Source organism: Psammomys obesus, unplaced genomic scaffold, assembly GCF_907164565.1.
Source record: "Psammomys obesus unplaced genomic scaffold, mPsaObe1.curated_primary_1811, whole genome shotgun sequence".
NCBI classification, from domain to species: domain Eukaryota; kingdom Metazoa; phylum Chordata; class Mammalia; order Rodentia; family Muridae; genus Psammomys; species Psammomys obesus.
The window spans coordinates 21,668,277-21,692,098 of record NW_026590062.1 but is presented as its reverse complement, the minus strand read 5'-3'; the positions used below and the strand labels follow the sequence as shown (position 1 = coordinate 21,692,098).

The window sequence follows — 23,822 nt, the reverse complement described above, 5'->3', positions numbered from 1 at the left end:
CCAGCCCCCGCGCGTGAGCGAGCGGAGGGTCGAGCGCACCCCCGCGGGGCCGCGCGAGCCCCTGTGCGCTCTGATTGGCTGAGCCTGCCCCCGGGGGCGCGCGCGCGCGCTCGGTGCCGCGGCCCCTCCTGTGCCCCGTGGGGTCGCGCCGGGGTTCGGGGGGTGTGTGTGTGTGTTTGGGGGGGGGGATCTGGGGCCTGCGGCGCTCGGGGCGGCGGAGCGCGCGCGATTGGCCGGCGGGCGCAGGGGGCCGGGCCGCCCGCGCCTGGTAACCGCGGCGGGGGCCCTGGCAGGGGCGGGCGGCCCTGCCGAGCTGCTGCCCGAGCTCCGCCCTGCTCCCAGGTGGAGCCCGGCCGTGTGGGCTTTGTCCCGGGCTGTTGGCTCGGCCGTCCTGCGGGGCCGGACTTTCTTTTGGGGGGTTGGGATGGGGTGGGGAGATGGAAATAAACACAATGGCCGGAAGGAAGACTTTAGCCTTGAAGCTATGAAAATAATCAGTCTGGCTTGGGCCAGCACCCAGACGTCGGGGTTAAGGAATGAAAAATAAAAGTTTACTCCTGCACCTCCATTTCTTTCTTTATTTTTTTTTCCCCCTTAACGAGCTTTGCCCTTTTCGGGGTGCGGGAGAGCTCAGCATGTAGCCCTGGCCGGTCTGGAATGTAGACGGCTTCCTGCTTCTGCCTCGCAGGTGCTGGGTTTAAAGGCCGGGGCACCCAAGTCCCGCCCAAGTTTTACGTAATTAAAAAAAAAAAAAAAAACATTAAGTAGGGTATTTTGGAGTCGAGGCTGGCTTTGAGCTTGCGATCCTCCTGTCTGGTGGGACCTTAGGTCTGGCTCACAAGGTTTGCATTTTATCTCCTCCTCCCCCCTCCTTCCCCCGTGCCTCACAGCCCCGTTAGTACATCCCTCTGCCTCACGGCTTTGTGGTCCTTGGCTGCTGAGAGTGCAGATCTGAGATAGTGCTGGTGGGAACAGGAGGTGACGCGATGTCGGGCTGTCGGGCGTCTTCTCTGCACAGTGCCTGCCTCAGCCGGCCCTTTCCAGGCCAGACCTAGTTTGCAAGTAAAAGGGTGCAGGTACGGTACCCACAGGCATCTGGTTTGGGATGTGGGATGACTGCTATTCCTACAGCAGGGGTTTTTGTTTTGTTTTGTTTTTTTATTTTGTTTTGTTTTAATTTGTTGCCTCTGGCTCTTTCGTTTTTCCTGTGTCCTGGGAATCTTGCTTCACATCCTGGAGGCACAGAAAACTTTCTCACTCATCTGCTGTCGTTTCTGTAAGGCCTTTTATGTTGTGCGGTCATGAGTTGTTTCCCTTTTATTACCCTGTTAAAATATGGAGCACGTTCTGAGTTTGCTGGTTATCCTTGAGCAGGGAGATGTCAGTACCAGTATCTACCATTTTGGGGGATGAAAAGTAGGGCCTCGTCCAAGTTAGGTAAGCAAAGTTCCCAACTCCTTGAGGATTCTAGGTGGCCTCCACCCATTTTACTTTGTGAAATACTCCAGTTGCACTAAATTGCCCAGGTTGGCTTTGAACCCTCTCTCTAGCCTAGGTCATTTTGAAGTTGGTAATTTCCCTGTCTAAGCTGCTTAAACAGCTGGAATGATGGAGCTCTTGGGAGGGAGTTAGGTTCTGCCTCTGTCCCTTTGCTCTTTGGGTGGCAAACTCTGGTTAGGTCCTATTCCAGTATGCGTGCCCTCTGCCAAATGGCATCCATAGAGCACCATAGCTGCTGGGCTTGAGTGTGTTTTCAGTGGCAGGTGTGCCCCCTAAACACTTGGTGAAATTCCATTTGCGGATGAGGCCAATCTAGAGAAGTCAGGCACTTTATTCTCTGTGTCAGGCCTTGGGGCCACTGGCTCTCCATGCTTCCTCTGCTGTAGAGGAATGATGTCATTCCAGACCCTGTGGTTCTGCAGGCCTGGGCTTGGGTGGGGTGCTTGCAGGCTGTAAATTGCAGTCCTCCTGCCTCAGCATTCTGAGTGCTTAGATGATAGCCATATGCCACTATGTCGTGTTTTTTTGTTTCTTTGTTTTGTTTTTCGGTTTTCTAGACAGGATTTCTCTGTGTAGCCTTGGCCATCCTGGACTTAGACCAGGCTGCCCTCGAACTCACAGAGATCTGCCTGCCTCTGCATTCCCAAGTGCTGGGATCGATCAAAGGTGTGTGACACTGTGCCCTGCTCGCCATGACCTGTTTAAAACAGGATCTAAACTGAAATAAGTGGAACTGTTTATTCTAGATTACTTGGAAGACTGATTGAAAAAAATTTTTTTTTAAATAAATACTTACAAAACTCAGTCTCCAGCTTGAAAAGTGGCTGTGGGTTCAAGTGCTGAGTTAAATTTGAAATCTAAGTCATGTGGACAGTTTTCCACTTTCTCTTGTTATTTCTGTCAGGACAGAGTTTTCCTCTCTTTCTTCTCCCTGCCTTCCTGTTCACAGTGCTGGAGGAAAAAACCCCAGGCAGTTCTAAGACATTTGTTACCGTGTGTCTTCTCTCAGGTGAGCTAGAAGGAGCACCCACACTCCCCTCGAGGGCCAGGGCGGGCTTGTGGGCCAGAGCGTGGTGTGGCACTGTTGCGGCATGCAGGGCCATTCTGATCTGTCATTCCCACGCTCGCTTCTTTACCCTTTGAAGTTTCCCTTCTGTGCGTGGGCCTCCACCAGTGCAAATCTCCGGATTTGCTCTGCTGCTGCAGCCTTTGCCTGTTTCTGCACGACCCATTACATTGTTACCAGCCACTTTGGCCAGGAGAATATTTGACGCTAGAGAGGGCTTGGAGGGTTTTCTTGCTTGTGAACTGATGAAAAGCAGTATCGGCAGGGTGTGGCAACTCAGCCCTTCAATCTCAGCGTGTAGATCAGGAGGCCAGCCTGGTCTACACATCAAGTTTCAGGAAAACCAAGGTTACATAGTGAGACCCTGTCTCAAAACCAGACCAAACTAAAATAGAATGGCTGGGTGTGGCGCTCCCAAGCAGAACACTTTGCTGAGTGCCCATAACCACCAGAACCATAACTAGTGCTAGGGGGTCTAGCCTAGGGCCAGTGCTGCCAGGGAAGTGCAGGCCGCCAAGCTGCATCCTGTTCTCTGTCTCCCAAAGCATTGGTTTCCTCAGAGTTGGAGCTTTGTGAGCCAAAACTTCTTTGTTTTTGGTGGTACTGGGGGTTGAATAAGCCTCAGCCCATTCCAAGAACTCTATAGCTTACCTTATGCCAGCCCCTCACAGGTGGGTGTTGCTGGAGCTTTTCATGCCTAGGTCTCACTGTGTAGCCTTGGCTGGCCTGAACTCACTGTGCAGAACAGACTGGCCTTAGAGATCAGTAAAATGAATGAGGCGTCTTGGGGTTAGACTTACTTTTGCATTGCCTAGGATCTGGTCTTGCCGAGTGAGGAGTCTGCCACTGAGCTACACCCTGGCCCTGGCTTAGACTTTGTAACATTTAAGATTACATTATCTCATTTGTGATTTTTTACTAAGGAGGATGGCAACATATTTTCTATGGTCATAGAAAAAAAGGGCAGGGAAACCAAGCATACAAAACCCATTAACTTCATGCATTTTTTTTTTCCCCTCTCCCAAGACAGGGTGTCTTTATGTAGCCCTGGCTGTCCTGGACTCCATCTGTAGACCTTGACCTTAGAAGTCTGCCTGCCTCTGTCTCCTCGGATGAGACTGATACTTGTTGAAATGTTTTCCTTGGGAAGAATTTGCGTGGATCTGGGCAGTCCTCTTCCCAGCATGGAAGCGTGGAAGAAGTATCTGTTCTTTACGAGTACACTCCAGTCTGCTCTTTCGGAAGCACTGACACGTGCTCCCAGGGGCTCCCCATTGAATGTCAGTGCTAACTCCTGGCCCCAGAATTACGATTGCAAGCTTTTGTTGCTTCCATCTTCACTCACTTGAAAACTTATTTGTAGACTATTCATACAAACACATAAAGTTAGGTTAGATCCAAGCACACATTTAACAAATGATATTCATAGAAAAGGGGTTGGCTTAGTTGTTAAGAGGCTTGCCAGGCAAGCATAAGGTCCAGGCTTATAGAAGTGTCAGCTGCAGCAGCGCTGGGCAACCTGAGATCCCAGTGCTTGGAGCTGGGGACAGCTGTATCCTTGAGGCTGGCTGTATGCCAACTCCAGGTGAGTCCATGAATTCCAGGTTCAGAAAGACTGAGAAACGGGGAGCTGTAGAGGAAGATCTCTGGCCTCCACATGATAGACTCAGTACTCACTGGGTATGGTGACACTAAGGGACTGTTGAGCTTTAGCCTCTATTTACTGCATGTATGCATTTAGCAGAGTGCATTCACGGCAGAGAGATTCCAGTGGTAGCTAAGTACACATCTAACTAAACATGGAAAGCAGTTAAGAGTGCTTGCTCTTTCTGCAGAGGACCCGCCTCAATTCCCAGCACCGTGTGGCGCTCACAGCCTGTAACTAGCTCGGCTAGATCTGACCCCTTCTGGCCTCTTCAGGCTCTAATTCATGTGCAAATACAAACACACACATACATTTATTCGTAGATAGAAATAAGTCTTAAAAAAAGAGAAACTCAACTATGTGCTTTAAGAAACTATGTAAGAGCCAGGTAGTGGGAGGCAGAGGCAGGCAGATCTCTGACCTGGAGGCCAGCCTGGTCTACACAGTGAGTTCCAGGACAGCCAGGGCTACACAGAGAACCCCTGTCTCAAAAAAACAAAACACAACAACAACAACAAAGAAACTATGTAATATACATATTAAGCATAAAAACTAAAATGTTAAAAAAGCAAAAGAAATGGAAATAAGTATACCATCATGCACAGTAGTCACCGAAAAGCTGAAAGGATTATTTATTGACTTACAAAAGCAGACTTTGGAAAAGCTGTGTTGTTTAGGCATAAGAAGAGACATGTCGTGATCAAAGGGCAGTTCAGAAGATGATGCTTTAAAATGCACATGATGGCAAAGCTCCAAAATACATGGAAGAGCAGAAGATGTGCTTGACTGCTGAGTTGTCTCTCTAGCCCCTTACATTTTATTTATTCGTGGTGCTGGGGACTGAGCCTAGGGCTTTATGCTAGGCAGGGAACCATAGCTCTAGATCTTAGGCAAAACAAGTCCCTGGTGTGTGTGTGTATTTATATTTTTTCTCTTTAATTTATTCACGTATTCACTTTACATCCTGACGAAGTCCCACCTTTTCCTCCCACTCTCCTATCTTGGTTTATCATTTTTTAAAAATAGGCATTTGGAATAAGGTGAGCACATTACTGTTTGTGCATGTCAGAGCATTGGCTCATCCTGATGCTGCCCTAGTTCATTCTTGTGCTTCATCAGAAAATAGGTTATTCTAGTTAGTGCAATGAAAGCAGCTGGCTGGGAACTGAGCCACTTTGAATTTATTGGGTTTAGGTTTGGAGTTTGTTTATAGGTATGCAAATAAATAGACACATGTAATAATGTGTGTTAAATATACTTTGCTTCCTTTAGAACTGTTTAATTGAGTGGGTGTTTTGTAAAGCACTTAAGTCCAGAGTACTTAGCAGCATAATGTTACAGCCTTGTGGGAAAGGGTCCTTCCATAGGCTAGTGCTGTTTTCTAGGCTGCGAAAGGCTCACCTGGATGTGGTTCTTCAAATAGAGATGGCTTTAGTAGGTCAAAGGGACACATAATTCTTTGTGTGTGGACTGTGGAGTTGGGGAGATGGTGGGGTGCTTGTTAGGCAAGCCTAAGGCCTGAGTTGGATTCTGGAACCCACTTTGAAGAGCTTTGCAGGTGGGGTGTGTTTATAATCCCAGGAGGATTCCTGGGGCTGCCTGGCCAGCCCCTCTAATTGGTAAGCTCCCAGGCGACTCCAGCCGCCCATGAGCATGCTGGAAGATTTGACTGCTGGCTCCACAGCTGGGGGGGGAGGGCTTCCTTCCTCCTTCCTTCCTTCCTCCCTTCCTCCTTCCTTCCATTCCCCTTCCTTCCTTCTTCCTTCCTTTCTCCTTCCTCCTCCTTTCCCTCCTCCCTTTCGCCTTCCTTCCTCCTTCTTCCCTCCCTCCCTCCCCCTTCCTTCCTTCCTTCCTTCCTTCCTTCCTTCCTTCCTTCCTTCCTTCCTTCCTCTTTCCTCCCTCCTTTTTCTTCCTCTTTCCTTCCTCCTTCCTCCTTCCTTCTTTCCTTCCTCCTTCCTACTTCCTTCTTTCCTTCCTCCCCTCCTTCCATTCCCCTTCCTTCTTCCTTCCTTTCTCCTTCTTTCCTCCTTCCTACTTCCTTCTTTCCTTCCTCCCTTCCTCCTTCCTTCCTCCCTCCCTCCTCCTTCCTTCCTTCTTCCTTCCTTTCCTTTTTTTTTTTTTTTTTTTTTTTTTGAGACAAGGTTTCTCTGTATCTTGGCTGTCCTGGAACTCACTCAGTAGACCTAGACCAGGCTGGAACTCAGGAGATCCACCTGCCTCTGCCTCTTGAGTACTGGGATTAAGGAATGCACCATGGTTTTCCACTTTCTTCTGACTTTTTTGAGATGGGGTCTTGTGTAGCCTAAAGTTCAGTAGAACTTTATAGCTGACGATGGCCCTGAACCCTGATCCTTTCCTTCACATCCCAAGCGCTGGGGTCACAGAAGTGTGCCACCTGGTTTTTCTAGACCGTAGGATCTCTCCTCTTTAACTCCTGTTGGAGATTCGTTGGTGGGCTTATGCTTGTGGCTCTCATCTCTCTTCAGCCTTTCGAGGGCCTCTTACACATTCTACTTGCCTGCGGTGACCCATGTATATTTAAATAGATGTGCAAATCAAACACTTATGGATAACACATCAGGAATATATTTTAAACAGTCCGGAGTTTCTATTATTTTCTCTTTTATTACAGATGGGACCTGTCCGGTGTAGTGTTGCATTCTTTTAATCTAACCCAGCACTTCTGAAAGTGAGGCCGGCCAGATACCTGAGTTTAAGGTCAACTTGCTCTACATGGTATGTTCCAGGCCAGCCCCGGCTGTCGAGTGAGGCTTTGGCTTAGGTCCCCTGCTACGCTCACTCCCATTAAAAGAAGGGGTGGGGCTCTGGGTTTAAGTGATGGATTCCATCCCGGCAGTATTTCTAATGCTGTAGTGGTCACCTTGATCTCTGAGCAGTTCTTGAGTGTTTTAAACATGGGCTCTTAACTGTATTCTGGGCTAGAAGTTACTTTGTAGCTGCTCTTAGACTCACTGCCACCTCCTGGGTTAGCACCCCCAAATTCCATGCTGCCTTCCCAGTCTGAGGTCTGTGTTTTGTTCAGACAGGCCTTCTCTATGTACCCTTGGCTGTCCTGGACTCACTTTGTAGACCGGGCTGGCCTCCAATTCACAGAGATCCACCTGCCTCTGCCTCTCTGAGTGCTGGGAGGACTACAGGCTTTGACCACCATGACCATGCAGGGTTGAGGAACTTCTGCTCCTTCTGCCTCTCTCTCCTGAGAGCTGTTATTGCAGGACATGCACTACCACACTCAGTTTGAGGGGTTTGAGGGATCAAATCCAGGGCCTCCCTAATGTTAGGTAAGCTTTCTGTTGGCTGACCTAGATCTCCAACCCTTCACTTTTTGAAATCCATAGGAGTCATTTTTCAGGATGTTTCAACTTGGATTCATCGTTTCTTCTTCCTAGTTTGACCCAGTTCATGTGAAGTGTTTAGGCTAGACTTAACTTTATTGAGCTCCTTGTTGGGAGTTGCTGTTAACTTTCTTACTTGGTTAAGATGAAGGGTTTCCTGTTTCACTTGGTAAAGGGATAGTACTTGGTGACAAAAAATTTTGGCTTTTTTCTTTTTCTTTCTTTGCAATTAAGGCATTCTGCTTTATTTAAAAAAAGGCTGAAAATTTTGAGGGGAATAGAAGAGGTCGGTAAATAGATTTAAATATTATACTGTTGTCTTAAGTCCCTAAAAACTTTGTGAAACTATAAGTAAGTTAGTGAATGACATCAGAAGAATGTTTAAAATAGCAGTGAGTTCTGCAGCGTGCTTAGAGTCTGAAAGGTCTTGGAACTGAGGTGTCTGGTCGGTTGGTGGGTCTGCATCCCTCTTGGCAAGGGTTCTGGGCTGGGGTGTAGCTTGACGGCAGAGTACCTGCCTTTCATGCTGGGGGTTCCAGATGTGCTTCCTAGTACTGCAAAGCAAGACAGAACAAGGAAACCAGGAGTGTGGTTGTGCAAGGAAAAACCTTGTTTTTCCTTCTTAGAGTGTTGGGGGTAAACCCAGGGCTTTAGCACTCACAAAAGTGCTACCATATCCCTACTGGTGTTCTTAGGTTGCAAGGGAAAGTGTATTTACTGTTGTATCAGCTTTTTATAGTAAACGTCAAGATTCCAAGACAAACCAATAGCATCAATAAACTACCTTAAATGCATCTAAAAACATAACGTCAAAAACACTTTTAATAACAATCTTTAAGTGGACGTGGAGAAAACGGAAATGTGTCTGTAAACTGTTAGATGTTCACTGGTGTCTCACTTGGCAGCCTGAGGTATTGCCTGGGTATAGTGGTTTACAGCTGAGAACCGAGCTCACGGTCGGCAGGCAGGCAGGCAGGCAGGCAGGACGGTTGAGCTTGCTAGGATGTCAGCATCCTGGACTGTTAATCTTTGTATTATAGGAATCCTTTTAGAACAAAGGGAGTGACGGTTTAGCTTTTTTTTTTTTTTTCCTCCTTGAGATAGGGTTTCTCTGTGAAGCCTTGGCTGTCCTGAACTTTGCCGATGAGAACTCACAGAGATCTGCCTCCCTCAGCTTTGAGTGCTGGGATTAAAGGCTACCACTGCCCAGGAAGTGACATTTTAAAAGATGGATTTTTAAAAACTGTTTTGAATGCTAACCATTTTGGAATAGCTTTTATGAAAATAGGAGTTTCTTGAAGTTAAAGATCCAATTTTAGTTTTTCCTTAGAATTAAGTGGTGGTTGAAGTTATTTAAGATTTTTTTTTTTTTGGTCTTTTTTAGCCTTTTAATTTTGTTGTGAGTCTTAGTGACTTAAATGAGTTGATTAAAATTGGGTTTTATCATATATATGTTTGTTTGAGACAGGGCCACTATGTAGCTCTGGCTGTCCTGGAACTCACTCTATAGACCAGGCCGGCTCCCAACTCAGAGATCTGCCTGCCTCTGCCTCCCAAGTGCAGGGATTAAAGGCGTGCACCACCATCTTGGGTCTAGGTGCTCTTAATATTAACACCACTCCTGATCTATTTTTCTTACAATGATGATAGTGTGTGGAAATCTTTAAAAAACTTTCTTCCTTTCACTCACAATTTTTTTCTTTCTTTTCAAAGCTTTTTGTTGCTATTATATTAACACGAAGGATCAATAAATTAAAACAAAAATATAGCATAAAAATGACATGGACTTGAGTGCTGGCTTGTTTTGAGGTCCAGCAGATCAGAGCTCTGAGGACACAGAGAAACCGATCCCTGATGCTGACCTCCAGCAGGAAACAGAAGAAGCTTTGAGAGAATGCTTGGTGTCTGTTTTCAGAGATGAGCCCATCTGGGCCACATTGAAACTCAGAATGCAGAGCTACAAACCATAGCAGGGAAGAGAAGAATAAAACAATCGCTAATCCACAAGACAAGGTAGGAGAGCATATGGGAAAGATGTGGCAGGCTGGGGCCTCCTCAGCAGGGGTCCCTTCTTACTCCTGCCCTGGCCTTGTCTCAGTTAGCTTTGCTATTTGGGAAGAGCCAGGAACTAGCAGTGGGTGGTTTCCAGGGAGTAGCAGGATGTAGGCTCCAATAGGCTGGTTGAAGACCCTTCCTGTAGCCAGTGCTTGCTTAGCTGCTCTGGCCTCCCTCCTGGTCCCCACACTTAGTGTGCTTTAATTATGGCCCCAAAGCCCAAGAGCACTGCACTGCCTGCATGTGCCAGAGAACGTCAAGGGGCCTCTGTGAAAAGGTGAAAGTTTTTAATTGAGTCAAAAATGAAAGTCCTGACCACAGTAAGAGCAGATCTTGCATCTGGCAATTGAATTGGTGAAGGAGATGAAAATCCACACCATGCTTGTGACCCTATAGAACACCAATCTCACGGCCACAGTGTGGGACAGGTACCTGGGGCAGATGGGGAGGCCCTGAGCCTGGGGATAGAGGACATACCCTGTGACCTGGCGCATGGTCGTGGGAGCAGGCCAGGGGTCTCCCGTATGCAGGTTGGGGCCACAGAACCTGAAAGCCACTGCAGAGGTGGCAGCAGCCCAGACATTGGCTATATTTTATGAACAGTGGCAGAAGTTGGCCAAAGAGCAAGAATGCTACCCTCCAAGGCCTGTCTTCATTTCCATGAGAGTAGGCCTAAGGGAGAGTACATGGAGACCATCCCACTTGGCTGTCATAACAGCGTGACGTGATGATTGCTGTCAGTCTCACTGTGCCTAGTTTATAATGGAACTCTGTCCTAGGTGTGTGAACACGAACAAACCAGGATCTGCAGTGCTTGGCCCTGTCCCCAGTGGTGATGAGGAGGAGGTGTCTTGTGAGCCTGACCTGCTTTTCCATCCCTTTCCCAACGATACTGCTGCTGGCTTGGCCTTGTGAGAACTGTCCGGTTTGCAGTGGACTGATGCTGGTCACAGCCGGTCCTGGGTGATCTTTTTTGTGGCTAGCTACTGAATTTGGCCCAGGCTAGGCTTCTGAATAACACGTTGTCTTTGCCTTGGGACATAGTAGAAGCTTTGGTGAGCTTGATGCCTGAGGCTGTTGTATACACTGTTGTGGGTGGAAATGGAGAAGACAGGTTTTTTTTCCAAGACAGGGTTTCTCTGTGTAACCCTGCAACTTGCTCTGTATATCAGGCTGGCCTCAAGCTTAGAGATCATCCTGCCTCTGCCTCCTGAGTGCTGGGATTAAAGGGATTCAACACCATTGGCAGCATGTTTTGTGTTCTTGAATCTATCTGTACCTAGAATCCATGCGATCTTTAGATACTAATTAAATTAAGCAATAAAACTCTGCTTTTATATTTGAGTTGGGACTTTGTAACTTTGCACTCTAAGGACTGCCTACTAATTCATACTGTCATAACTCCTACATTATCTAGACAGTAAAATACAGATATATGCACACATTGAGACTAGAGAGTTGGCTCTGTGGTCAAGAACACTTGTTCTTTTAGAAGGCCCACATTTTGGCCAACAACTGTCTGTAACTCCAGTCCCAGGGGATCTGATGCTCTTTTCTGACCTGTGGGTACACGATAAACAGATATACATGCAGGCAGAACACACATACACATAAAATAATCTAGTTGGGTGTACTGCCACATGCCTTTTATCCCAGCACTTGGGAGGCAGCGGCAGGCAGATCTCTGTGAGTTTGAGGCCAGCCTGGTCTACAGAGTAAGTTTCAGGACAGCCAGGATTACACAGAGAAACCCTGTCTCACAAAACAAAAACAAAAAGGGGGGGGCAAAGTATGTACAGCAAACAATATGTATTCTCACTGAAAACAACTGAAATTTCTCTGAAATTAAAGTTTTAAAAATAAAATTAGATCCAACTGAGAATTTAAGATTACGTATTAATTTAGACTTCTGTAATGGAACAGAACCATTTGGGCACTGACAATGTCATATGTGTACTCACAAAGCACATTCCCATTATACACAAGAATAAAGTCTTTTTAAAAACCCAGGAGGGCTAGAGAGACGGCTGAGTGGTTAAGAGCCTGTCGACTCCCACCACCCTCGTGCTGGCTCACAGTCATTTGTGACTTCATTTCTAGGGCTCCGACCTCAGGGCACCAGGCACACATGTGGTGCACACACATACGCATAGGCAGAACACTCATACACACAATAAAGTGAATCTAAAACACCAACCAGCCAAACCTAAGGACTTGATACCGTAGAGAGGCGACTGGAGGGAGCGGAGAAGTACAGCTTGGTGGAGCGCACTCACAATGCAACACAAACGCCCAAGGGGAATCAGGGTTCCAGTCAGAAACGGGAACTGCCTACCCTGCTCTTGCTTTGAAAGTGCTTTGGGGTAAGAGGTTCAGAAATCAGCGCACACGTACACCGAATTCTTTGGTCAGATAGAAAACCCCTTCCTGTGAGATGCAAGAGGGTGAGGGTCATGGAGGAGCCTCGCTTGTGAGTGGTCCAAAGGCTTCGGTTGTGGTGACCCCAGGGGGAAGCTGCTTCCTTCTGACTTCAAATTATGAATAACTAGATTTAAGGTAATCAGGACATGAAAATAAACATTAAACAAATGTGTAAGTATAGAAGATATGCGCAAGAACCAGTAGAAATAGCAAACAACCCTTCCAAGACTGGAGATCTTTTAATTACCTGAGACCTGCAAGTATTTTATTATGTTTGAACAAATGACAAATTTTTTTAGGGTAGGAGGCCATGAATGTGACCAGGAATCAGTGAAATGGAGGGTAAGTTAGAAGAAATGGAGTTCAGCATGGTGGGGATGATGAGGTGGGGGAGGGGAAAGGGAATGAGAAATGACAAGATGGTCAGGGACTTCAGGGATAAAGTAATGTCTAATGTAAAAGCTGAACCTTTTTGTTTTGAGGCAGGGTCTCACTGTGTAGCCTGGCTGGCCTCAGACTCACAGGGTTGGGATGCCTCTGCCTCTGCCTCTGCACAATCGCTCAGAGGTGTGAGCCCTGATGCCTGGCTGAAGCCCAGGCTTTACTGAGAGGTGATGGCCGAGTGCCCACAGGGAGACGCTAGTTCATGATTCAGAAGCCCCGTGAGTAACTAACACCAAGGGAAAGGAAGTCTGCACTTGACATAGGGAAGCTGTAGAAATTGAAGACAAACGTCCTAGGATACGCAGAGGTTAGATGGGGCTTATCTTCTGAAGACGCTGCACTGTGGGTGACTTTTCAGTGGCAGCAGTGGAAGACAAAATATGATGACTCCAAAAGTGGTAAAACAGCCTCAGCGTGCAGAACAGAAAGAACCGTTAGAATGAGCTTCCATTTCAATGAAAACATCCCACAAGAAGAAAGAATTTTAGCAAACAAAACCAGAGTGTGTCACTGGACAGAATTCTGAAGGATCAGCGGTGGGCAGAGGGAGTATCAGATTCGAGAACAAGCAAGAATATAAATAGCTGGATGGTGGTGCTGCACGCCTTTAATCCCAGGCAGCAGGTGGATCTCTGCGTTCAAGGCCAGCCTGGTCTACAGAGTGAGTTCTGGGACAGCTGGGGCTACAGAGGGAAGCCCTGTTTTAAAAAACCAAAACAAAATATTAGTTGCTGTTTCGGAGGATACAAAACAAAACAGCTCACAGCCGTCTGTAACTGTGGTTCCAGGGAAATCTTGACACTGTCTTCTGGCTGCTGTGCGCACCAGGCACACACAGGCGTGCACACACGTTTACGCGCAGGTGAAACATAAAGAAAGTCACTCAGAATGAGGCCAGCAACATGGCTGAACAGGTAAAGGCACTTAACCATCAGCCCTGGTGATGTGAGGGCCCTGGGGCTGCTTGATGGAAGGAGAAAATAAAGCTTTGCAGTTTGTTTTCTGACTGATACACACGCACGGTGGCACATCCCTACCCCTACACTACATAAATAAATAATAGAAAATGTAAAAGCAAAAGTCGGAACGTACCGTAACAGTTTCCAGGATGAAAAGGAAGAACAAGGGTTGGGGAAGATTGACAGTTTATAAAGAGTACAGCCACCAGCAGACGCTGGCCATCACTGATGTTCATGTTGGGCACAGGATCTAAAGTGGAGATGCTTTAGAAAGCAGCAAGGCTCCTAAATGTTGCTAAGTCTGAAGGCGTTAGCACGTTTAACCATCTCTGGTATAAATGATTCTGTAGCAGCTCTGAAGATACTGTTTGTTTTCAGTACTGAGAATTTTGTTTTTTGAGACGGGGTTTCTCTGGGTAGTCTTGGCTGTTGTGGACTCACTTTGTAGACCAGGCTGGCCTCAAACTCACAGAGATCCACCCGTTTCTGCCTCCGGAGTGCTGGGATTACAGGTGCGTGCCACTGCACCTGGTACCGGCACTGAGAAATAGAGGCTTGGGAAGTTGCTCAGTGGTTCAGAGGGCTGGCTGCTCTTGCAGAGAACCTTACTGGCTGGATCACACTTGCCAGTAACTCCATTTTCAGGGGCTCTGATGGCCTGTTCTATTCAGGCACCCTCACAATAGGTGCTGATAAATCCACACAGAAACCGTGAGCGTGGGGCGCGCACTCACGCGCACACACCACACCCAGAGGAAATCCTTAAAATAGGTTGAAATAGAAAGGTCGAGGGGTATTTTGCTAAGATATTGAGAACTCCATGGCATGGTTTGTTAGACTGCTTTGCGGGTAGGTAGGTGGTTAAGTACTTACGGTTCTTTGAGAATTTGGAGACCCAGTAATCTCTGCAGTACCTCTGGGCTGCAGCCCAGCCCAGCAGGCTCTTGGCATTTTCTCACTTTCTGCTGACATTGTGCTGTCCTCAATGTCCTCAGGCAGCCTGTCCGATTCCTTCTTTTTCTGCAGGTGCTCTGTGCTGCCAGTGCCCGTGAGGATGGGCCATGAAGGACACTGTCACCAAGACGAGGCATTTGCTTACTGGCCTAGTGTTCTTGTTGTCCCTCTTGCCTAATTTTTCTGACCCGGTTTTCCTGGAACTCTTTGTACACCAGGCTGGCCTCGAGTTCACAGTGATCCGCCTTCCTCTGCCTTCTGTGTGTGGGGACTAAAGGTGTTCGCCACCACTGCCAGGCTGAAGAACTGAACTTTTAATTTGCTTTCATCTTAGCTTACACATAACTGCATGTGGCTGCTGGCCCCCACTCGGGAGGACACCTGGGTTGTTTCTCTACTGAGGACTCTGCCTTGGATGCTGGTCTTTGTCATCCTCTGTATGCCCACTCCCTCAGATGCATACACTCTGAGGAGCCAGACCCTTTTGTAACCGCTTCAGGAGCTGGAGGTCTGATGTGCTGTCCTTGCGAATTGTCAGTTCAGCTCACTTTTCCCTTTTCTCATGGTTGTGGGATCAATCCAGGGACCCAGACTGAAGGGATTAATAAAAGCTCAGAGGTCACTGGCTGAGTCAGCCCCCTTGTTTATAATAAAGACACACCTGGGTACAGTCCTGGGCTCTGCAGTTTCTGGGAAAGGTGGGGAGACACAGTCACCAACTGGGGCTCAGTAAATGGCCGCAGAGGAAGACTGCTCAGGAACTTGCTTCTTGGAGAAACACAGATCAAGCCAGCCTGCCCTCTCCTCAAGCCCAGCCGCAACCTCCTCCACAACCCAGGGCGCTTTCCCTCAAAGGCTGTCACACTCCCGAGTAGCTTCTAATGAAATTAGGCTGCTGGTGGGGTGGCATTTGTCTCCCGTTAGACAAAAAAGAATCTTTATTCTTTGAGAACTGCATACTTCCTTGCCCGAGTATGTAATGAAATTTAGTCATATCTCTTCATTTCCCTTTCCTCTTTCCCTTCCTTTAGTTTTTAAGAAAGGGTTTCACCATGTAGCCCTAGTGTAAAATTAATTGTAGCAGCTTTCCACATGCCTGTTTGAGCTCCCAAATAATGAGAGGAAAGCCTGTTATATTATTTAAAGCCTTAAGCACCACAGCTGGGCAGATTCTCAGCCACATGCCGGGTTACCTGCCATCTCGCCTCACCCTGGCTGCTCCTGCTCCATCTTTGTCCTCCTGGAGACTCATGGCTACATCCTCATGGCCCTCCTCCTCCTCAACTTTCTCTTCTCTCCACCTAGGACCCTCCCACTGGGATCTCCTGCCTGCTCTAGGCTGTTGAGCTCTTTATTAACTAATCAGAGATGATGGAGAACACAACATTGACACAGGAGCTTCTTCAATAGCAGTGACAGGATCTGTTAGCATTTACAGTCAACAATGGACCATACAGAGACACACCTTCCTATAATGTGAATGACCTTTCCACCTGTCTGGCATAGACCCGATCAAGGGGGTCTGCCTGTCTTTGCCTCCCAAGTGATTATATTAAAGGCTCTCTGCTTCCTTAAAAAGCACATCAAGTGACTTTAGGACAAATGAATCTTGAAGCCAACAATAGATGAAAAAAATTATCTTAGTTTTTTGTTGTGATTTCAGTTGAGCCTGCATGGCTTTGACATAGCCCTGCGTATGTACGATAAGAACATTGCTTACTTGTTTCCCCTTGCTGGCAAGTCTAAAGGTGAGCTTAAGTAATAATGAGATTTCAGAAATAAGGACAGGGTATTTTAGGTGGATGCCTGTGATAATGGAAGAAAGATAACTCGATCATTTCAGCTCTTATCTCACATGTATACAGGCTTATCTAAGAGAAAAGAATGCAGCACAGGCTTTCCTTTGTGCTAACTGTTGGTGGGGCTGTGGTTTTCCACGCAGAGCGGCCTGTGATCCCAGCACTGGGAGGCAGAGGCAGGTGAATCACTGTGGATTTGGGAGAGTCTGGTCTACAAAGTGACTCTAGGACAGCCAAGGCTACACAGAGAAACCTTGTCTCAAAAAACGAAACAAAAGATAAAAATTGTTTAAAATTAGAATCTATGTAAGTTGAAAGGGATAATGTTAACAGGCATATGATTTCCGTACTTTATAGGAAGTCAGCTTTTTGGAGTGTTTGTTTTCGATTTTACCTCAGACCTTCTTGTGTCTCCCCTGTGACATGTTGGTGGAATGTCTGTGTGGCACTCTTTTGTTTTTGCTTCAAAATTAACTTTGGCAAAGTAGTGTCATAAAAATCTCCGCTTTGGCTGGTCTCCAAGTGTTGGCTTTTCTGGCGTTAACTGCTGACATTGTGTAGCACCTGAGGGTTTTCTTTTTCCTCGTTTTGTTTTGTTTGTTTGTTTTGTTTTGTTTTAGTTTTTTGTTTGTTTTTGAGACAGGGTTTCTTTGTGTAGCCCTGGCTGTCCTGGAACTCACTCTGTAGACCAGGTTGGCTTGGAACTCAAAGATCCACCTGCCTCTTCCTTAGAATGGGATTAAAAGGTGTGTGCTGCCATCACCCAGCAATTTCTGAGTTTATTCTGTTCAGTTAGCCTCTCTCTTCTGCTCCCACTCCTCACCCGTTCTACTTCTGTCTCTGGATTTAAGCCTTCTAAATCCCCCATGGGAATAGTCTCACATAGCGCTTGTCCTTTTGTGTTGATTTATTCCTAAGGTTCATCTGTGTTACAGTGTGAGTAATGTCTTAGGAACTTTTCTACTGCTGTGAAAAAAAGCACCAAGGCAGCTCTTAAAGAAAGCATTTAATTTGGGGCTTAACGGTTCCAGCGGTGTGAAGTCGGTGACATCATGGCAGGGAGCATGGCGCCAGGCAGTGGACACAGAAGCAGGCAGGGAGCGTGGCACCAGGCAGTGGACACGGAAGCAGGCAGGGAGCGTGGCAGCAGGCAAGGAGTGTGGTGACAGTCAGGCGAGAATGCGCATGCATTCTTGGTGCTGGAGCAATAGCTGAGAATTTGCATTTCAACCTCAGGCACGAGGCAGACAGAGATGGAGCAAATTGGGAATGGCTTGGACTTTTGGAATGTCAAAGCCCACCTTAGTGACGTCTCCTCCAACAAGGCCACACCTCCTAAACCTTCCCAAACAGTTCTATCCACTGAGGACCAAGCATCCAAATATAAGAGCCTGTGGGGGTCATTCTCATTCAACCCGTTACAAATGACAATCTTCCTTTTTTTTTTGAGACAGGGTAATTAGCCCAAACAGGCCTTGAATTGATGACATTGAACTTCTGCCTCTTAGCATAGGTGTGTACAGGTACTGGGGTTGGATCCCTGGCCTTCACTCGAGTCAGTCAAGCACTCCAGCCACTGAGCCCATCGTCCTTGTAAAGACCGAATAATGTTCCTAAAGTAGATAGCTCACATCTTGTTAATTCACATATTGGTAGCTTTGGAGTGCTGCCACTGTTAGACTGCTTAGAAAGCCATGGATGTGGAAGTACAGTCATGTTTCAGTTCCAGAAGTGGAATGGCTGAATTACATAGTTCTCTTCATTTATTTATTTTTTTAAATAAATTATTATCCACAACAGCAGTGCAGCAGTTTCAAGGGTTCTGATCCTCACTACATCTTTCCCAGCAGTTACTATTTTATGTTTTCTGTTTGAAATTTGCATGAGCCTTCTTGCTGGTGCCACAGTACCAAACACTGTGAAGAGAATCGTGTGTGGTGTTACAGGGGAGTCCTAGGTGCTGCCTGGCGCCCTGCAGCCTGTCTCCCAGGGAGAAGCGGCTTCACCCAGCCTCAGGAGCGCCACCTGCTCCTCCTGGTGCACGCAGGGAGAGACAGACATGGGTTGCTTCCCTGTGCATTGGGTCATGAAGTGTGGCTGCTTTTCCTGGAGACCGGTCGCTGTCACAGTCTGGCTGCTGCCTGGGTTTAGCTGGGGTGTGATGATGTTAATCTAATTTTATGGAAATGGCTTGCCATGGGAAGTTAAGCATGTACCTCTTCTTAAAGGAAAGGAGTTTGGGCAAATCTGAAACTGTGAGGTGGGCTGTGATGGATCCCTGGCATCCGTCCAGAGAGAATCAGCCACGGTGGGCTTCCCACATTCTCTTTTCTTGTGTTTTTCTTGTGCAGAAGTGATGGCCCAAGTAGCGATGTCCACAATGCCTGCGGAAGATGAGGAGTCCTCAGAGAGCAGGATGGTGGTGACATTCCTCATGTCTGCCCTGGAGTCCATGGTGAGACAGTGCAGTTTTGCCGGTGTCCTGTTCAGAGTTTCCACGAACCACTAATGAAACTACTTAATTACTATTACTTAAATTAAAAATAGTTATTTGTTATATATATAGTGTTCTGCCTGCATATGTGCCTGCACGCCGGAAGAGGGCACCAGATCTCACTATAGATGGTTGGGAGCCACCATGTGGTTGCTGGGAATTGAACTCAGAACCTTTGGAAGAGCAGCCAGTGCTCTTAACCTCTGAGCCATCTCTCCAGCTCCCATCATTACTTTTTTTTTTAAAGCAGTGTTGAGGGTTGAATGTAGGCCTGGCCTGTGCTAGGCCAGCATTGTACCACTGAGGTGTACCCCTAGACCTGTTTATTTGTTTGTTTAATCGAGGCCACCCGCACTTGCACTTTCTGATGTTTTCTTCCTCCGTCTCTCCAGAATGCTAGCATTCCAGTAGACAAGCCCTCCACCAACTGAGCCGTACTCTCCCAGTCTAGGGTTTGACTTTCTCATCATGTTTTACTACCGTCTTTCAGACCGTGGTCCTGGGGCTCGAGCCAGCCACGGCTCTGGTGCTGTGCTCCACATCCTCAGCCCTCAAGTTCTTAAAAGTCCTTAACCTCATTGGAGGGGCTTATTGAAGTCAATCAGAATCTGAGTTAGAGTCCTTGCATTTTGGAAACTGAGGCAGAAGGAGCTTGTGTTCTAGCATAGTTTGGGCTATATAATGAGAACCTGTCTCAGTTTCCAAGAAAAGCTGCAAAGAAGCAAAAAACGTAGGAGTGGAATTGCATAGTGGCCGTTAGGAGGGGCTTCAGGCCTCCTCAGGAAGGTGCTCTCCTCCCGAGGCCGTTGCACCGAGCGTCACATCCCTGTATCTAGACTCACTGTCCTTCCCAGTGTAGCTCCAGCCTCTTTCCCCCACAGGTCTTCCTGGCAGCAGCCTCACAAAGGTCTGCCCTCAGGTCTGCAGGTCTGAGCTTGTTTCTTGAGGAACCTGACCTTAAACCCACAACAAGGAGTTTCTGCTTTCATTCTTCCTGTAAATTGTTGTTGTTTTGTTTTTCCTGTTTAGAACTAGGTATAAAGTCTACATATACTTAATTTAAAGATATAAGTGTTACTTGAATCCTGGTTATATATTAAGATGGTTTTAAGTGTTAGATTTTTAGATTTATCTAGAAAGAAATGATGCTTTTAAATAGCTCTATGACATATAACATTGGCTGTTTTTATTTCAGTGTAAAGAGCTGGCCAAGTCCAAGGCTGAGGTCGCCTGCATCGCTGTGTATGAGACAGACGTATTTGTTGTTGGAACTGAGAGAGGACGTGCTTTTGTCAATACCAGAAAAGATTTCCAAAAAGATTTTGTAAAATATTGTAAGTGGATTGTTTTTATATTTTGTAGTTTGTAAATTTTAAATATAATTATTTTTAGATAAGGCATCTCAAACTTTTTCAGAGTGAGTGAGTGATACCAGAAGAAGACAAAAGCTGTTCTGACATACTTACAGGACGTTTATTTATAGGAGTGGTTTAGGACTAGTCACTGATGGTCAGGCAGAAGGATGTGTAAAGAGGGTCCTGTAAGGTGTCTAGGGGCCTGCTGAGTGTGTTCTCTGCAAGAGCAGGCTTTGAAAACCTACTGACCAGGGACTGTGATCCCTTAAGCCCTTAAAGAACACACCCATCATTCTGGCTGTACTTCCCTTTGTGGGTGTTAAAGTGGGGTGGGGGGTGGGGCAGAATTAAACACTTTATGTTTTTACTTCAGAGGCCACATTAAGGAGCTGGTCCACAGGGCTCCATGGGCTTGAGAGGAACTTCTGTCTCCTCTAGCCTTCCTTTTAGCAGTTGTTCTGTCTGTGTGAGGAAAGTCAGAGGCCTTCCTTACTTGACCAGGGCTGGGCTTGAAGTCATGGAGGGAAGTTTTCCTATGTATTGACCCTCCTTTCTGTAAGCCAGACATTGGTCAGAGCTCACAGGTGGGGTCTCCATAGCTTCTCTGAACAGGAGAACAAGCAACACTCCACAATATTTATTTATTGTTATTTTGAGGCAGGGTTTCTCTGTGTAGCTGGCTAGCCTTGTTTGTTCTGGAACTCTAGATCTGGGTGGCCTCAACTCACTGAGATCTTGAGTTTGCCTTCTGAGTGCTGGGATTAAAGGCGTTTGCCAGGACCCCAGCTGTTACTCCTCACAATTACAGAACATTTGAGACATTCCTTAGTCCTGGGACCTACTTGACCCTTGGAAGGCAAGAGGAAAAATATTCTGCCTTTAATTCCTCTGACCTCACTAGCATAGCCTCTGACACCCAGAAGGTATAATAAACCTGTCTAGTACTTTTAGCTACTGTGTAATAGATAAACTTGGGCAAAATGAATCAAATAAATGTTGATTCTGTAAGCCAGTCCTTGTAATTGAATTGTTACTGAGTGTAGACCAATAACTCCACTGATTTAAGCAGAGGTTTGACATGAATGTGTTGAACTTTGACCTTTGCATACCTTATAGAACTTGTTTAAACCCTTGTAATTTGCTTAAGTTTTCCAGCTTTCTTTTCTTTCTTGTGAGACAATACCAACAGCTAGGCGGTCAGCAAGCCTACCGTGATGCTCTTTTATGGGTTGGTATAGCTGATGTCATGGCAGTCGTTTGGCTTGGAAGATGCTGTGTAGCACCACTTTAATTAAAGAACAAAACAAAACAACATTGAGCCTGTTGTGGTGGCTCATAGATGCTGTGTAGCACCACTTTAATTAAAGAACAAAACAAAACAGAACATTGAGCCTGTTGTGGTGGCTCATGCTTTTAATCCCAGCATTTGGGAGGCAGAGGCAGGCAGATTTCTGTGAGCTGGAGGCCAGCCTGGACTCACTAGTCCAGGACAGCCAGGGCTACCCAGAGAAACCCTGTCTTGAAAAACCAAAAAATAAAATAAAAATAAGAAAACACTGAACCTGAACTACATAAATGTAAATTAGTAATACCTGTGTATGAGCTGTTAAACTGTGTTCCCAGGTAAAGCTCAGAGAAAACACGAGGAAGCCTTTATAGAGTGCACACAGTAATACCCAATTACTGTGCTTTAGACACACAAAAGGCTTTGTTCCTCTGAAAAACTGAACCTGGCGGATTGCACTGAACAGGAGGTTTGCTCTAGGCCAGTGACAGCTGAGTGGACTCATGCACCTGTGTGTCCTCCTTATGCCCAGTATAGGTTTTCCTAGCTGGGTCTTATCACCTATTGGGTCTTACACTGGGAACAAGGATTGATACGCTTTCCTTTCAGAGTCTTTAAAAAGGTCAAGAGTGAGTGGCAGTGTCTTAGTTAAATTTTTTTTTGTTTTTGTTTTTTGCTGTGGTGAAGCACAATGTCCAAGGCAGTTATAAAAAGAAGCATGTAGTGTAAACACAGGTAGCTCGGTGTGGTGTGCAGTGTCTGCGAATCACTCACCATCTTCTGGGCTCCAGAGAGCTTGGGCAGCTCTCTTTCTCTGGCCCTGCTGTCCGTAGTACACACAGCTTAGCTTCAGCCAGCTTTACTCTATCCCTCCGCTGCTGCTGTCCCTGGTGATCAGCTCATAGGCCTGGTATTTCCTTCAGTTTTTATGTCACCGAATCTAGTACCACATTGGAAACGTACACATGCCAAGTTCAGCTGCCACCACGAGATATAGCCTTAGTGCCACTGAACAGCTTCAGCCTGCTGACCCTGAGGAAACACTTCCCGAAAGGTCTCGCCTCAGGGATGCTGGTCTCATTTTCACCAGTGCTCATTTCTCAGCTCCAACTGATGAGCATCAATTGTTCCAATAAAGCAACGTTTTCATTTAATGGTGCTGGTCTGTTGCTAATTGCAGCTGAGTCTTCAACTCCAGCTGACCAACCATAGATTCTTGATTAAAAATATCATGTAGCTACACTGATAGGGTCTCTAAGGGACTCTCAAATTTCCCTGTGAACCTTCACAAACCACGACTACTAGCCCATTTTCAGCCACAGCTGACAGGCAGGCTTCTCCTTTACAGATTTGTTCCAGGCCTTTTGAGGCCACAACTCTTCGTAATGCAAGTTTCACACCTGTGGCTTGGCCTGAGTCTCGTGGCTGAAACAGCTCATGGGTGCTTTTAAACTTGGCCAGTAAGGATTCAGGTGCATTCTGAGCCTGCATTTGGGCCACTGCTGCTCTGCCCATTTTTGACAGTAACTGCCTTTTCAGACCCACCTCCCGTACATATTTCACTATACAGCTATGAGGCTGAGGGTTCATGCTTGAAACATCCTCTGATGTCTTGGCCATTGAGCCCAGTGGTTGGTGTAAAGGTAGCACAGGGAGCCTTGAAATATATGCCACAGTCCCCCTTCCCCGGAAAATTACTCTAGGTGCCCAGAACCCTTTGGCCTGATGTAAGTTGCTAACTCCTTCCTATTCCCCTGGTCCTGTGGCCTTCCTGTCACGCTAGCTAGGGCAGCTTGTCCCCTAGCTGGGAGCAGGCCTGGTAGTACCAATGAGTCACAACCACTTCTGGGGTAAGCCCGTAAGAAATGTAACAGGTGATGGTAGCCATCTAGGGCATTACCCAGTTTGTTCCCCAGCACAGAACTGAACAACCTGGAAAGACAGACAGCTGAGGAGGATAGGAAAGTAACAGCTTTTTACGTTCACAATAGGGGACGCCTATGGCACCCAACTTGTATATTCTTTCTTTAAAAAAAAAAACATTTATTTATTTAGGTATTTTATGTATATGAGTGCTCTGTCTGCATGTACACCTGCACACCAGAAAAGGGCATCAGATCCCATTATAGACAGTTGTAAGCCACTATGTGGTTGCTGGGAATTGAACTCAGGTCCTCTAGTAAGAGCAGCCAGTGCTCTTAACCACTGAGCCATCCCTCCAGTTCCCCCAACTTGTATATTCTATAAAGTCCTGGGTCGTCCCTTTTCCCATTACCCTCCTATCGGCTGCCATGCCTTCCCACCATTTCTTGATTCGAAGTCTCCTGGGAACAGGAAGTCTGTATCCCAGGAGCCCTGCCTGCCTTTTTCCTAACCACCTGTGTTCCTCTGCCCTTCTTGAAAAGGACGCATGTCAGTTTAGGAGCAATGTGCTCGCCTGCTTGTTTTGTACGTGCGGGCCAGGGCTGTCTGCCTCTGTCACTTCACAC

At 46.8% G+C, this 23,822-nt stretch overlaps 1 protein-coding gene across 10 annotated transcripts in view; it reads left to right on the top strand.

The window, feature by feature from the left end:
- Positions 1-23,822, top strand: part of Gtf2i (general transcription factor IIi) — an 83,724-nt gene that overhangs the window by 831 nt on the left and 59,071 nt on the right. For 7 of the 10 annotated variants that reach the window (XM_055606269.1, XM_055606268.1, XM_055606264.1 and 4 more), the window contains exons 2-3: positions 18,551-18,654; positions 19,889-20,027. In XM_055606269.1, coding sequence (XP_055462244.1) covers positions 18,556-18,654; positions 19,889-20,027 — 238 coding nt within the window. In that variant the 5' untranslated portion in view covers positions 18,551-18,555. Of the gene's footprint in view, positions 1-6,843; positions 6,948-9,280; positions 9,581-18,550; positions 18,655-19,888; positions 20,028-23,822 lie in introns of all 10 variants that reach the window. The other 3 variants (XM_055606260.1, XM_055606262.1, XM_055606261.1) reach the window with 3 other exon arrangements.